General features: G+C 34.9%; 1 protein-coding gene across 1 annotated transcript; it reads right to left on the bottom strand.

Annotated features, from left to right (window-relative positions):
• Positions 1–1,290: 1,290 nt before the first annotated feature.
• Positions 1,291–9,092, bottom strand: LOC108335778 (pentatricopeptide repeat-containing protein At5g66631). The gene is made up of 3 exons (XM_052869263.1): positions 7,632–9,092; position 6,596; positions 1,291–2,484 (listed from the first exon to the last, which is right to left on the bottom strand). Exons 1-3 carry the CDS (start codon positions 8,943–8,945, stop codon positions 1,817–1,819), a joined length of 1,983 nt encoding a protein of 660 aa, XP_052725223.1. The 5' UTR covers positions 8,946–9,092; the 3' UTR covers positions 1,291–1,816.
• Positions 9,093–15,078: the final 5,986 nt, after the last annotated feature.

The following is a 15,078-nucleotide window of genomic DNA, read 5'->3' as shown; positions in this document are numbered from 1 at the left end:
CACGATGTTAGCCAGCAAGCCGACACCAATACACCAACTAAACTTGCTGATATCTTGCGATATGGGTAGGTTTGCTCAGACTTACCAAGACCATTATTAGCGACTGTAATTTACACATGATTCAACATAGTAATAAAAGGAATATTGCATGTACAGGGGGCTGTAAGATTTAGCTGAAAATAGACTTCGAAATAACTAAAAAGCTTATCAAATGAGATGAAATATCAAATGATACTATCAGATGTGAATTATTAAACGAAATTATAGAGTAAGTTTAAGGAAAGAAAAGTTCGGAAGAAGTTATAAGAACTGAAAACAACATCGGATAAGGCAAAAGGATAGAAACCAACAATTTCACACCAAAGGAACAAAACTGATTTCTTGTAGTTTAATACTGCAAAATTTACGATGAGTCATAAAGAGCTTGAAGGATCTCTAATGAAGATCCTTTTATAATAATTTACCATTTACTGTCTACTAAATTTTGCTCAAATAATAACCTCTTATAAAATCCATATATGTATAATTTTTATTTATGTTTCCTCTTTTTAAAATTTTAAAATTAATTTAATTAATATAATGAAATACCACATTTTATTCTCAATCAATAAAAAAAGATAATCATGACTAAACCAAAGGAAAAATGTCATTAGCTGCAGTTTACACTCTTTCTTTTGGAGTAAGCATCCTCTAACAGAACACTGATTCAAAATCATGTCAGACATTAATTTTAAAGATAAAATCGGAGATAAAAAATATAAAATAATGGGATTATAGTTGCAGTAACGAACCTGTATATCATTGAAATTCTTTGTGTTCCCCATTTATGGAACATAGCCAAGTCTTATGCAATATAGTTTATCTTGGCAACACAAGCTCTTTAAAAAAAAAAAATCATCCATTGACTCTTGAAAGTAAATCACCCATTTTGTCCTCAAGTTGTTACCTTCCCTTCTAAACAGTCTTTAAAGTAACAAATAGTTTAATTAATTTTGAATACTTAATAATTTACTCTTAAAATTGATGTATTAGAGTAAATTCGAAGAACCTTTTGAAGGTTAGTTTTTGAACATTTAAGGCATTACTTACATAATTTCTAATGCTTTTTAAGTAATTTTCCTTACTCTAAGAACCATTGACGAGAGAACAATATTTCATGGATCAAATTGATGATTCACCCAAATGCCGTCCGTATCTGTTTCTCTTAACGTTGTTCCGCCACCCTTTCTTTCACTACCGGAGTGCATCCCTTGTTTATTCATAACTGAAATTTGTAACCAAATACTTTCGTAAGAAAAATAAAAGGAGTTGAAAATTGCCACAAGATAACCAATAACAATTATAAAATGATAATTATTAGATGCCCTGCAAATTGTATAAGTCAGCAGGCGACTGAATGCAGGTTTCCACACGTTAAACAAAGAGCTTGATTGAGTGGATACAACGAAGGATTTCGTAGCCATAAGAATAAAGGCCCACTTCTGAGTATCAACCCACGTCCTAGCCTACAACAAATATTTAGAAATCTTATTACAGCAACCTAAACTTTTGTAGTCAACCTCACCGTCTAAAACAATCTCCACAATCGTTTTCACGATTTTAAATTATGGTCCCAATTCCAATTGCTGTCACCACAATCCTTGACATTGCAGAAAAATACATACTAATGCGTGACAGGAGTTGTTGTTATGGAAATAAAACAATTGCGAACTTTTTTTAAAAATTGTTTGTCACCTGTAAGAATGTGTGCTGAGATTTCATGTGCAACGGAATTCACACCCATCGTATAGGCCGATGGATAGCTCTAGCCCCCATTTTAAGCAAAAGAATTAGAATAAATATTATAAACTCTTGTGAGATCTGCAGAGCTGACAGTCCATTCATGACCCTGCAATGCAAGTGGAAGAACCTTATTTATTTCCTCACAACTCTCTTCTACTGCTGCAGCCTCTCTTCGTCTCCCCTCTTTCCAGAGACTCTTTACTAGCAACTCTTTGGTGGCAGAGTCAGGCACTAAACCAGAATTCTTCATGTCTTCAAAGAGCCTCCATGCTAGTGCAGCTTTATTTGACTTGCAATAACCTTGGATTAATACCTTAAATAAATAAGCATCAGGCTCAAGACCACTCTGCCTAATCATTGCAAAGAGCTTTTGTACTGTTTTTATGTCCCCAAGCTGTGAAAAGTATAGCATTAGGCCTGAAAATGTCTGGATATCTGGGCAAATACCATTTAAAATCATGTCATCAAGCATATCCAAGGCATCGGAGTTTCTTCCACACTTAGTCAATGTTCTTAGAAGAGACGAATACAGAAGCATCAGGTTTACATTTGATATGGGACCGCAAAGTATTCGGTCGTCATTGAAAACCTTCATAGCAGCATCAGCATTTTTTGAAATCCCATAAAAGTCAATGATCAGCCTGATGGTGCTGAATGGTAGTCTCATTCCCTCCATTCTGATCTTGGAGATGAGTGTATTAACTAATAGAAAAACCATATCATTCTGGTTTAAATACCACGTAATCAATAACAGAATGGTAGCATAGCAGAGGAATCTTTTCTGTTATTAGTGGACATTCTAGAACAACAATGAGCTGTCAATAGGTAGTACAAAATATGCTTTTATCATTCAAGATTTTAGGTCACACCTTTTCCCTTTTGCACAGTATATATATGATGTAATCATTTTGAGAATGTATATACAGAGTTTTATGCAGATTACCTTTCTTCTTTTTTTTACTGTCATGGTTTCTGTTATGGTATCAAGAGCCATCTAAAGGTTCAAGCTTTTTCTAGCTTACCTCTTTCATGGCCGATTCAGGCTCCTCTGGAAATGATGACGAAAATATTCTACCTCCTCCTCTCTTTGTTGATCCCAACCAAAATCCTTCCAGCCCCTTCTACATACACCCAAGTGAGAGCCCTTCATCTGTTGTGGTCTCCCCACCTCTTTCGGCCAACAACTTCCAGTCATGGTCTCGTTCCTTCCGAATGGCCCTCATCTCTAAAAACAAGATGGGTTTCCTCAATGGCAACATCCCCATCCCAGCACCCACTGATCCCTTACACCCCTCTTGGGAAAGATGTAACACTCTGTTAATGTCATGGATCCTCAATTCCCTTTCTCCTTCAATAGCTCAAAGTGTTGTGTTTTTTGAACGAGCTATTGATGTCTGGACTGATCTTCGCGAGCGTTTTTCTCAAGGCGATTTGCTTCGAGTCGCTGAGTTACAGGAAGAAATCTATTTTCTCAAACAAGGTGCGCTTTCCGTCACCGACTTCTACACCCATCTAAAATCACTCTGGGAAGAGTTGGACAACTACCGAACCCTGACCCCTTGTTCTTGCTCTGCTCGCACCTACCATTCACAGGACTTCATTATCCGCTTTCTGAAAGGGCTCGACGATCGATTTGCCATGGTTCGCTCACAAATCTTATTACTTGACCCTCTTCCCTCTGCTAATCGTGTTTTCTCCATGATCATCCAACATGAGCGCCAACAGCATCACCCGTCTTCTCCCATGGAAACCAATCCCTTCATCAATGTCATCTCTGGTAAAGGTCGAGGCCATCCACAGCAAGGGGGGACAAAACCAACTCGCAAATGTGAATTTTGTGGCCGCCTCGGACACACCATTGATTCGTGCTTCCAGAAAAACAACATCAACCCGACAAAGTGCACCCATTGTGATCGTGTTGGACATAGCAGTGATGTGTGTTATACCAAATTTGGCTATCCCCCTGGACATCCCAAATATCCAGGAAAACCACGCCTTTTCAATAACAGAAACACCTTTGGTAGCAGCGGCGCAACCGTCGGAGGCAACGTGAATAATATTACTGCATCTTCCTCTTTAGATGCTGCGCCGGCCCTAATTCATGAAGGAGAAAGAAAAGATGTTTCAACTCTGGGCCAAGGTCTTCACATTACTACGGCCCAATTCCAACAACTAATGAGCCTTCTTAACAAAGCTTCTGGATCTGGTGGGGGAAACTCAGAAATCCCTTCAAGGGCCAATCTCACTCACTCAAACTCAAACCAATCTCACAACTCTGGTCTTGACAGTAGGTTTATTTCCATTAACACCGCACATACACTCAATAATTTTTCACACACCACACCATGGGTAATTGATTCCGGAGCCACCGATCACATCACAAATTCATTAGATCACTTTTTTGAGTATTCTGAAATCCAGCCATTAAACATCAATCTACCAAATGGGTCTACTGTTCAGGCCCATATATCTGGAAGCATACAATTTTCTCCGGATTTCATTATTCATGATGTTCTTCTTGTTCCAAATTTTATTTTTAATTTATTATCTCTTCCTAAATTATTAACTACTGTTCCTTGCCGTATAATTTTTTCAAATGAGTTCTCTAATGTTCTTTGTCAAATACAGGACATGAACACATTGAAGATGATTGGTTCAGCTAACTTAAAGGAAGGACTTTTTCATTTGACAATCGGAAAGGAAATACGCCCATCTACCAACAATACTACCACCACCATCAATAACTCCAACCTTTGGCATTTTAGATTAGGACACTTATCTAGTAGCCGTCTTAATGTCTTGAATCAACAATTTCCTTTTATTTCAAAGGATTCTCATGAAATCTGTGACATTTGTCATTTAGCTAAACAAAAGAAATTGCCTTATTCTCCTAGCTCTAGTAGAGGTTCTAAAATTTTTGAATTGATTCATATGGATATTTGGGGCCCCTTTTCCAAAACATCTATTCATGGGCACAAGTATTTTCTCACTATACTTGATGATTTTAGTAGATATACATGGGTTGTTCTATTAAAATCAAAAGGTGAAGTGAGAATGCATATACAAAATTTTATCAACTTAGTTGAAAATCAATTTGAAACCACAATTAAATGTATCCGATCCGATAATGGACCGGAATTTTTTCTAAAAGACCTTTTCAATTCTAAAGGAATTATACATCAAACTAGTTGTGTTTACACACCTCAACAAAATGGGAGAGTGGAACGCAAACACCAGCATATTCTCAATGTTGCCAGGGCCCTCATGTTTCAATCCAAAATCCCATCAAATTTTTGGTCCTATGCTATCAAACATGCTGTGTTTATCATTAACCGTGTTCCCTCACCCATCATTTCATATAAAACACCTTTTGAACTTCTAAATAAAGTTCCGCCTGATTTTTCAATGATCAAAATCTTTGGTTGTTTATGTTATGCATCCACTCACAATCAAATTCATAAATTTGAACCTCGATCTAGAAAAGGTGTTTCTTTGGGTTTACAAAATGGCACAAAAGGATATGTTATTCTAGACATTAATACAAGAGAAATTTTCATTTCTAGAAACGTTATTTTTCATGAAACAGTTTTTCCTTTCCACACTTCTCCCTCACTCCCTACACTTATAACCCAACATACCTTAACCATAGAACCAAACCCAGATTCTCAATCCACACCACAAGAAAAACCCCCAGAAACTCATCGCCCCAACCCAAACACGTCTTCATCTTTACCAGAACAAAGTTTCTCCCTTTTCCCTGAAACCACAACCTCCAACCCTAATTCCATTTCACCAGAAATCCAAACCAGCCACACACCAACCCCAATTGTTGTCCCACCACCGCGCCGTTCAGAACGTGACACCCATCCTCCTCCATACCTTTCCGAATATCAATACAAGATTCCTTCCCTTAAGTCTGCACAATCATCCACAAGATGTTCACATCCGATTCAAAGTTTTATCTCATACACCAATGTCTCCCCTTCACATCATCGTTTTCTCATGGCCATATCTTCTGAGTGTGAACCCGCCAGTTTCTATGAAGCAGTGAAGCTACAGTGTTGGCGTGACGCCATGCAATGTGAGATCAAAGCCCTCGAGTTGAATCATACTTGGGATGTGGTTGAAACTCCTCCCTCTGTTCGACCCATAGGTTGCAAGTGGGTATACAAAATCAAGAGGTTACCCGATGGAAGCATAGAGCGCTACAAAGCGCGATTGGTAGCAAAGGGGTATTCACAAATTGAAGGCATCGATTATTTCGAAACATTCTCCCCAGTCGTCAAAATGACCACTGTTCGTATAATCCTTGCCCTAGCTTCTATCAACGACTGGCACATCCAACAATTAGATGTCAGTAATGCTTTCCTACATGGAGACCTTGTGGAGGATGTCTACATGGAGATGCCACCGGGATTATCAGGATACCGTTCTGGTCAAAGCTGCAAATTGCGCAAATCCCTCTACGGGCTGAAGCAATCAAGCAGGAAATGGTATGAAAAGTTATCTAATTTGTTGCTAATATGTGGTTATAAACAAGCTCATGCTGACCATAGTCTCTTCACCAAAAAGCATGGTTCAGTTTTTACTGCCTTGATAATATATGTGGATGATATTGTGCTAACTGGTAACTCTGTCCAAGAAATCAACCACATTAAACAGATCCTTCACAGCAATTTTCATATCAAGGATTTAGGAAAGCTCAAGTACTTTCTAGGAATTGAAGTGGCTCACTCTTCAAAGGGGATTTCACTTTGTCAACGCAAGTACTGCTTAGACTTGCTTATGGATTCAGGAATGCTTGGCTGCAAACCCTCTTCCACTCCAATGGACAGTACTCTTAGGCTTCGCAATGATGCTTCTGGCTATCTTGATGATCCCTTGCCATATAGGCGCCTTGTCGGCCGATTGGTTTATTTGACAAATACTCGGCCTGACATTGTTTTTGCAACACAACAACTGAGTCAATTCATGTCCAAGCCCACCAAAGCTCATCATGCTGCAGCCATGCATGTTCTTCGTTACCTTAAAGGTTGCCCAGGTACAGGTCTATTCTTCCCTAGAATCTGTCCTACTCACGTCTCTGGTTTTAGTGATGCTGATTGGGCCACCTGTGTGGATTCAAGACGTTCTATCACGGGTTATTGTTTTTTTATTGGAAGCTCTCTTATCTCATGGAAAACCAAGAAACAAACCACTGTATCACGATCATCCTCCGAGGCTGAATATAGAGCCCTCGCTTCCGCTACTTGCGAGCTACAATGGATCATTTATTTGCTCAAAGATCTCCATATTTTCCCCTCTCAGATTTCTCTACTTTACTGTGACAATAACAGTGCCCTTCACATTGCTGCCAATCCCGTATTCCATGAAAGAACGAAACATCTGGATATAGACTGTCACATTGTGCGTGAAAAATCCCAAGAAGGCTTGATGAAACTACTCCCTGTTCCTTCTGCCAACCAGCTCGCGGATATTTTCACAAAAGCCTTACCTCCACATTCCTTCAAGCTAAACTTATCCAAGCTGCAGTTGCACAACATTTTTGCACCTCCAGCTTGTGGGGGGCTAATAGAAAAACCATATCATTCTGGTTTAAATACCACGTAATCAATAACAGAATGGTAGCATAGCAGAGGAATCTTTTCTGTTATTAGTGGACATTCTAGAACAACAATGAGCTGTCAATAGGTAGTACAAAATATGCTTTTATCATTCAAGATTTTAGGTCACACATTTTCCCTTTTGCACAGTATATATATGATGTAATCATTTTGAGAATGTATATACAGAGTTTTATGCAGATTACCTTTCTTCTTTTTTTTACTGTCATGGTTTCTGTTATTAACCAAGTCAGTACGTCCATGGCGTGCCAGTAGGGTCATGATTCTTTGTACGGTGTATATGTCATGAGTAAATCCACTTTGATTAGCAACCCAGCAGAAGAAACTCCATGCAGCTTCTGGTGTTTTGAAATTTCTAAGCATCCTGCAGACCAACCCTGTTGTCCACACAAAGTTTGGACCCTCTAGTGCTGCTACCTCATCAGGACTCCAATTCCGCAAGGCACTTGCCAAAGCCCGTGGGTCCAGCCATGGTTTTAAATGAACTCCATCAACAAGATCACATTGACTAGCATCATTTATATTCTCGTCTTCAACCTCATTCTCATTCTCATCATCATCCCCGTCACCACCATCAACAGAATAACTTACACTCCTGATTCTCTCATCTGGCAAAATTCCTCGCAGTAATTGCTCCTTGTCTTCAAGAATTCCTTCCTCTTTCATCTGCTGCAGCAACAAACTCACGCCTCTACTAGGAAGTATTCCATCAACCTGCATTTCATCAACTAAAATTTTCACTTCATCAAACCATTTGCTACCTACAAAACCCTCTAGCAGAACCGAGAACTGCTTCAAAGTGCGTTTGACCCTCATCAAAGGCAACAGATTAAAAACCTCCATTGCTTCCGATAACTTCCGGGACTTCACAAGGTGCTCGATTATTATAGTGAAGCTCCTGCAATTCGGCAGAGACCCTTCATCAATCATCCCCTGAAAAACTCGTACAGCCTGCGAGTCCTTACCCATTTGAGCATAGAGAGCCATAACAATATTATATGATTCAGTACAGAGATGGTTGCTCTCGAGTGTATACTGTTCCCACACTTGAAGGACAGTGTCCAGGTCCCCAGCTGCAGCATGCCACTGCATGAGATTCATGAAGCTGATCCGAATGGTGCCGAATCGGTTGGCTTGGATAGCATCAATGAGGGATTTGAGCACGGAGCATCTACCAGCCTTGGCAAGAACAGTTGCAAGTGCATTGAGCGTGTGGTGGGTATGGGAAAAATTGGAATTTTTTTCAAGGGCATGAACAAGGGAAAGAGCGGAATCTACAGAGGGGGAAGAACGAATGGCATGAGTGAGCACGAAAGAGTCAAAAAGACGGTGGTTTATGAGAGAGGGAAGAGAGGAGTCGGGGGTTTTAGAGCGTAGAGTGAGTCTAATGGAGTCAATGAGTTTGGCACGTTTGAGGTAGTGAGCAACTTTTGTGGGAAACGGTTCACGACGACGGACATATGAACGAGCTTGCACTTGCGAGCTTAACCTGTTCAACAGGTTAACCTCGCAAAAAAACGACCTCAAGTGCATCCTCATTCAGCACTGCGAAGGTTGTTTGTGCTTACAATTCATTATCCAGGAACCGTTAGTATTCTTCGTCGGGGTGACACAAATAATCAAACACTTGGTGTGCGAGGCCGTGGATGAGCTGATACACGGGGCAAAAGAATTACACAAACCAGGTTCAGGGCTCAAATATTTCTTTTTCAATTGGTGTGCTTGAAAAATCCAAACCTCTTTTACCAGGCCCAACAATAGTGGGACTTCCGTGCATTGTGTTTTGGTAACTGCTTCCTGCACCCCATCAAATATGTAAAATACCAAAAGTAACTTTATGGCTATTTAATCAAATATTTAAATCCTAATTTTTTTAAGTAAGTTCTAACAAAAAAATTTGTCAAATTCAATTTAGTTATCACAACTCAAATTCAGTTTTATTTATTTATTTTAAATTTGACCGAATTCATTCGACAAAATTTAATCAAGTCAATTTTAGTTAATCGATAGTAATTAAACTGAAGAAAACTTTTATACAAGCAAAAAGTATAAAACAATTAATTAAACTACAACTTTAAAAATTTAATTTTTTAAAACCGAACTATAAAATTGGTACAATTTAGTTTTTAATCTAAATTTCTTTTATATAATATGATATAATTAATTGATAATTTATAAAAATTAAATTTGCTCACTCTTAACATAAATCTTAATATAAATGAGTGTAAAAATTTGTACATTTTAACAGTGTAGTAATATATAGGTGGTGCCATTACAATACAATGAAAAATTGGTTGCTAATAAAAAAATGATGTATGGGTCTACTGTGTTTACCATCTTTATAAGATTCTACATCTTCATATACCCTCGCTTCATCTTGGTTCAATTTATTAAATGATCAAGGGGAGTTTTGTCAGACTTGGACCCGGGCAAACCAGATTCACGCAACAAACCCAAACAGTTATCGATGCTAATATATTAAAATTCGTAACTTGGAATTTGCTGCTCCAACGATGGAGTTCCCACCAGAATCGCATCATTCAAATAAATGAGTAGAGTTAATAAAGCAAAATTACTAACAAAATTTTATCAATGAAAAAAATTCATTAATAAAGCAAAACTTACCAGTAAATTTTATCGATAGTTTAAAATTTTAATTACCAACAAAAATATTCATTGATAATAGATCTATCAGTAATATTAGTCAATAAATTAGAATTTTTATAATCGATGATGAAAATATTCATTAATAATCTATTTGTAATATCGGTTGATAATTTATAATATTTATTGTCGATGAATATTTTCATGAGTAAAATTTTCTAGTAGTTTATAATGTTTATTAACAACAAATATTTTTTATATAAATTTTGTCAATAAAATAAATATAAGAGTTTTTACTTTGAGGTTTGACTATTTTATAATAAAATTTATTAGTAATTAAATGTTTCTAAAATCCGTCAATAATATTCATTTATAAATTATAATATTTATTAGGTTTAATATCCTATTTTGTCTCCAGTTTCGTCTAAAAATATCAAATTAGTCAATCCTTTAAAAAATGCGTCAATTACGTTCTCATCTAATAAAATTTGCATCAATTAAATTCCTTCCGTTAAATCCGTACAAACGGCGTTAATTATTTTGATGCAAAATAATTAACGTCGTTTGTACGGATTTAACGAAAGAAATTTCATTGATGCAAATTTTATTAAGTGAAGACGTAATTGACGCATTTGTTAAAAGATGGACTAATTTGACATTTACGAGCAAAACTAGAACAAAATAGGGTATTAAGCCTATTTATTATTAACCAATATTTTTGTAATGGGTGCAACGTTTTTTGTTTGGGTTTTGATAATATTATGATAAAATTAGTTGGTAACTTAATTTTTTTTTAATTTTTCAATAAGTTTAGTAGTAAATATATATATATTTTTAAAATCTATTGATAATTTTGATACAAAGACGGAATATTTGTTATAAATTAATTGAAAATGTATAAAAAAGTAAAAGAAATGAGAATAAAAAAGAAGAAAAAGAATGTGACAATAACCATAGAGGTATTGGCAGAGACAAAGATAGATCACAGTAAAAATGACAATGAGAAAGAATAGAAAAAAGAGTATAATATCAGGATGGATGATGAGAAAAAAAAAATCATAGTATTATCAATAAATTTTTCTACCAATTAATAAAAGTTATCAAATATGAATGACTGATTTTTAATAGTCAATAATTTTAATTTATAAAATATTTTAATAATAACTGAACAAATTTGCTTATCAATAATTGTATGACATAACTAAATATACCTTTAAATTAAATGTTTACTTATATTTATATTGTTTACTTATATTTATACTGTTTGTTATATAAATGTTAAATAATTATCTTTTTGTAACTTTTTTGTTTTATTTTCGGTGCATATTCCAGGAGGAATTCTTATAAATTTATACAGTTTTATGTTGATAAAAAAAAATGCTTATTTAAATAGTAAAAGAAGTAAAGTGATTTTCAGATAGGTACTCTTGTTATCCATGGTGACCATTGATATGTAGACTTTTTTTGAGATGACATTTTTTTTAAGGAAAAAGCTATCTTTAAATAAAAAATTAACATATCAAATCGTTTTCTTAAATCAATTGCGGTCGTCAATTATTTACAAAATATGATTGATATTATAATGGTATAAAATTTAACCCAAATTGGTCAGAACTAATTGGTTCCCCATTCAATAACAGAAATTCTAAACTAATAACACATATTCAACATTTTTCTTTGGATTACTTAAATGAAAAATATTTTTTTAACAATTTTTTTTGACAACTTTTTTACCACTATGGTAGCTTGTGATTAGTTCGTTTCAAATATATTGACCAATAAAATAGTGACACGTAATCTATAGTAAAAAATTATTAAAAAAAGTTGTTAACATGTCCTACTTTAATTTCTTCTTTTATAACCTTCCAACTTTCTTTCTTAGTTGTCTTTTCAAAGTTTTTGATTCTACAAAACAATAATTATTTTCTCTATACTATTTTCTTTTAATCATTTATGTATAAATGAAAGAGAAATATATATACATAAATATATACCACATATAAAGAGACAATAAAAAAACTTTTCATCTCTCAGCATCATCCCAATATTGAGGATCTCTTCTCATTGCCCATATAATTACCATCACTTTCGTCTTTATAGGTATTTCATACCCATCAATGATGGGAAGCAACAAGAGCAGGAGGATGCAGTCTCAATGTCTCTTTGATCACCAACTTCAAGTAACTAATTTCTTCTAAATCACTTTCATGGATTAGTTTCTTTCCTCTAAAAGCTTGTGTCTTCTGCCTTACAATGGGTTTTCTCATTATTTCTCTCATGCTCCAATCTATGATGGATGTTGAAGTATCAATTCGAGTAATAAATATATCCTAAAAAAAATAAGTTACCGTTTAAACAAAAAATTACACTATTGACAATAGATTACAACCCTACTGACAGGAAGAGTATAATTGATTATAGATGAAGTCGTGTCTCCTGCACGAGTTCAACATGGTGTAATCGATTATAATTCATGATAATCAATTACAAGTCATGATAATCGATTACAAATTATTGTAATCGATTACCAGAGCCCAAAATCGTTTTGGAAGTACACAATTTCACCTTTAATCATCGTGTCAGGGTGAAGACGTATAAGAGAACACGACTTCTTCATTTGAAGTCGTCTAACCTCCACCACTTGCCTAAAAGCGTAAATATTAAATTTTTTCTCTACATATTTAAAATGCTATTCAAATTTTCTTTTATACGTAAATACAAGTATATATATATATATATATATATATATATATATATATATATATATATATATATATATATATATATATATATATATATATATATATATATATATATATATATATTCATATTTATAAATGGCCAAATCAAAACGAAAAAAATAAAAGAAACTAGAAAAGAAAAAAGACCAATAAACCCAACAACACGGCCCAACTAGTAGGCAAATGATAGCTAGAGAACTTATGTCAGTGTTCTTAAGTAGATGTAGATATGACTCATAGGAATATAGGTTTAGAAAGGGTTTTTAACCATTTTGGTGTAATTTTATTTTGAAAATATTATGGTAACTAAAAAATATATAATTTATAGATGTGAAGGTCAACACAATTTTATAAAGAAATTGTGTTATGTTGAGGGAATTGTATTTTAATTGAAATGAGGTTGTGTTAATTTAATATAATTTTTATAAAAAAAATTGAAGTCATCACAAGTGAATTTTGAGATGATTTATGTGATTTACATAATGTATTTATATGATGTTGTGACTCTTTTAATTTTTTATTAAATGAATTAAAGTTGAATATATTGAAGTTGTATTATGTTATAACAACTTAAATTTTTGTTATAAAATGTATTGAAGAAGTGTGACAACTTTAATTGTTTTTCATAAAAATCAACTTAACACGATTTAATTTAAGTTAAAATAAAATCGTCTTAGAATCACATAATTTCTTTTTTATATAATTGTGTGAAGTGAGCATGATGACTTGTTGAATTTTTTTTTTTAAAGTTATCTCATTTTAATAATTTCAAAATTAAATTATACCAAACTAATAAAATAGCTTTAGAAAGAGGAGGACTCTGCACTAGTTCATGTTTTATACTTTGAGTGGTTTAAAATTATGTAAATATTTGTTTGTAGAAAAATTGGAGTCGCTAGTGTTCCATTATACCAAGGTCCTTTAAATTTACCTCCTATAGTATTCATGAAATTGGAAAATGTATTTATTAATTCATATTTATAAAAAAGATTATATAAATGAAACGTAAACATTACCTATGTTGAGTTCGAGTGTGAAATGGAGAAACAGGAAAACTTAGAGAAGAAAGAAGAGAAAACATAGAGAAAAAAAGATCTGAATATTTCAAGATTGAATTGATTCTTAAAACGCAAAGACAGACTACAATATATAGCCAATCCAAGCGACTGAAAACAAACAACAGAAAGACCGAACGACGGTTTAAGAAAAAACCGACCGAAGGTCGAGTACAACAAAGATTGGAAAAATGAACGTACGAACCAAAACTGAATCTACAAGATCGAACGCTCACAAGAGAATGTTTGGTCACAAAGGACTAGAACAAGCCGAATGGTTATCAACATAAAATCGAACGACCAAAGAATAATATAAGAGTCTAATCAACAAATCTCCACCTAGACTCAACTATTATAAGAACGAACAAACCGAATGGTACACAATTACAGACCGAGCGGTAAAAACCCAATCCTGGACAACAACTTCAGAAATTTCTCTTTAGCGAGCAGCTTAGTAAGCATATCTGCAGGGTTGTCTTCAGATGCAATTTTGCAGATTTGGACATCACCGATTCCACAATGCTCCTGACAAAATGCAGCTTGACGTCAATATGTTTTGTTCTAGAATGGTAAATGTGATGGTTGGCCAAATGTATGGCACTCTGACTGTCACAATGAACCCGAACGATCTTTTGATCAATACCCAATTCTCGAATCAAGCCTTTTAATCACAATGCCTCCTTTACCCCTTCAGCAAGCACACAATATTCAGCTTTAGTGGTTGAAAGGGCAACAACCGATTGCAATGTAGACCTCCAGCTTACAGCAGTACTGAACAGTGTAAACACATATCCCAAACGGGATTTTCTTGTATCCATGCACCTCGAAAAATGTGAATTAACAAAACCTTCAATATAACCTCCACCTTGAAAGTTATTCTGGAAGAGTAATCCAGTATCAAGAGACCCCTGCGCCAGTCATAAACCGACTGAGAACACTTACCCCGTGCGCCAGGTCAGGTCTTGTGCAGACCATGCCATACATAATGCTCCCAATCCCATTTGAAAACGAAACAGATTTCATCTTCCTCCTTTCATCTTCGGTTTTCGGGCATTGTTCTTTGGTGAGTTTCAAGTGTTGACCGATCGGTGTGTCAGCCGGTTTTGATTCATTCATCCGATACCTTAAAATCACCTTCTGTAAATAAATATTTTGAGATAAAAATAAGTTTCCCTCCAATTTATCTCTCTTTATGTCAATGCCCAAGATCCGCCTTGCTTCTCCAAGCTCCTTCATCTAGAAAGCACCACTCAAATTTGCTTTCATCTCATG

Source organism: Vigna angularis, chromosome 10 (assembly GCF_016808095.1).
Source record: "Vigna angularis cultivar LongXiaoDou No.4 chromosome 10, ASM1680809v1, whole genome shotgun sequence".
NCBI lineage: Eukaryota > Viridiplantae > Streptophyta > Magnoliopsida > Fabales > Fabaceae > Vigna > Vigna angularis.
The sequence above is the reverse complement of the archived record's forward strand: the minus strand, read 5'-3'. Positions and strand labels throughout refer to the sequence as shown.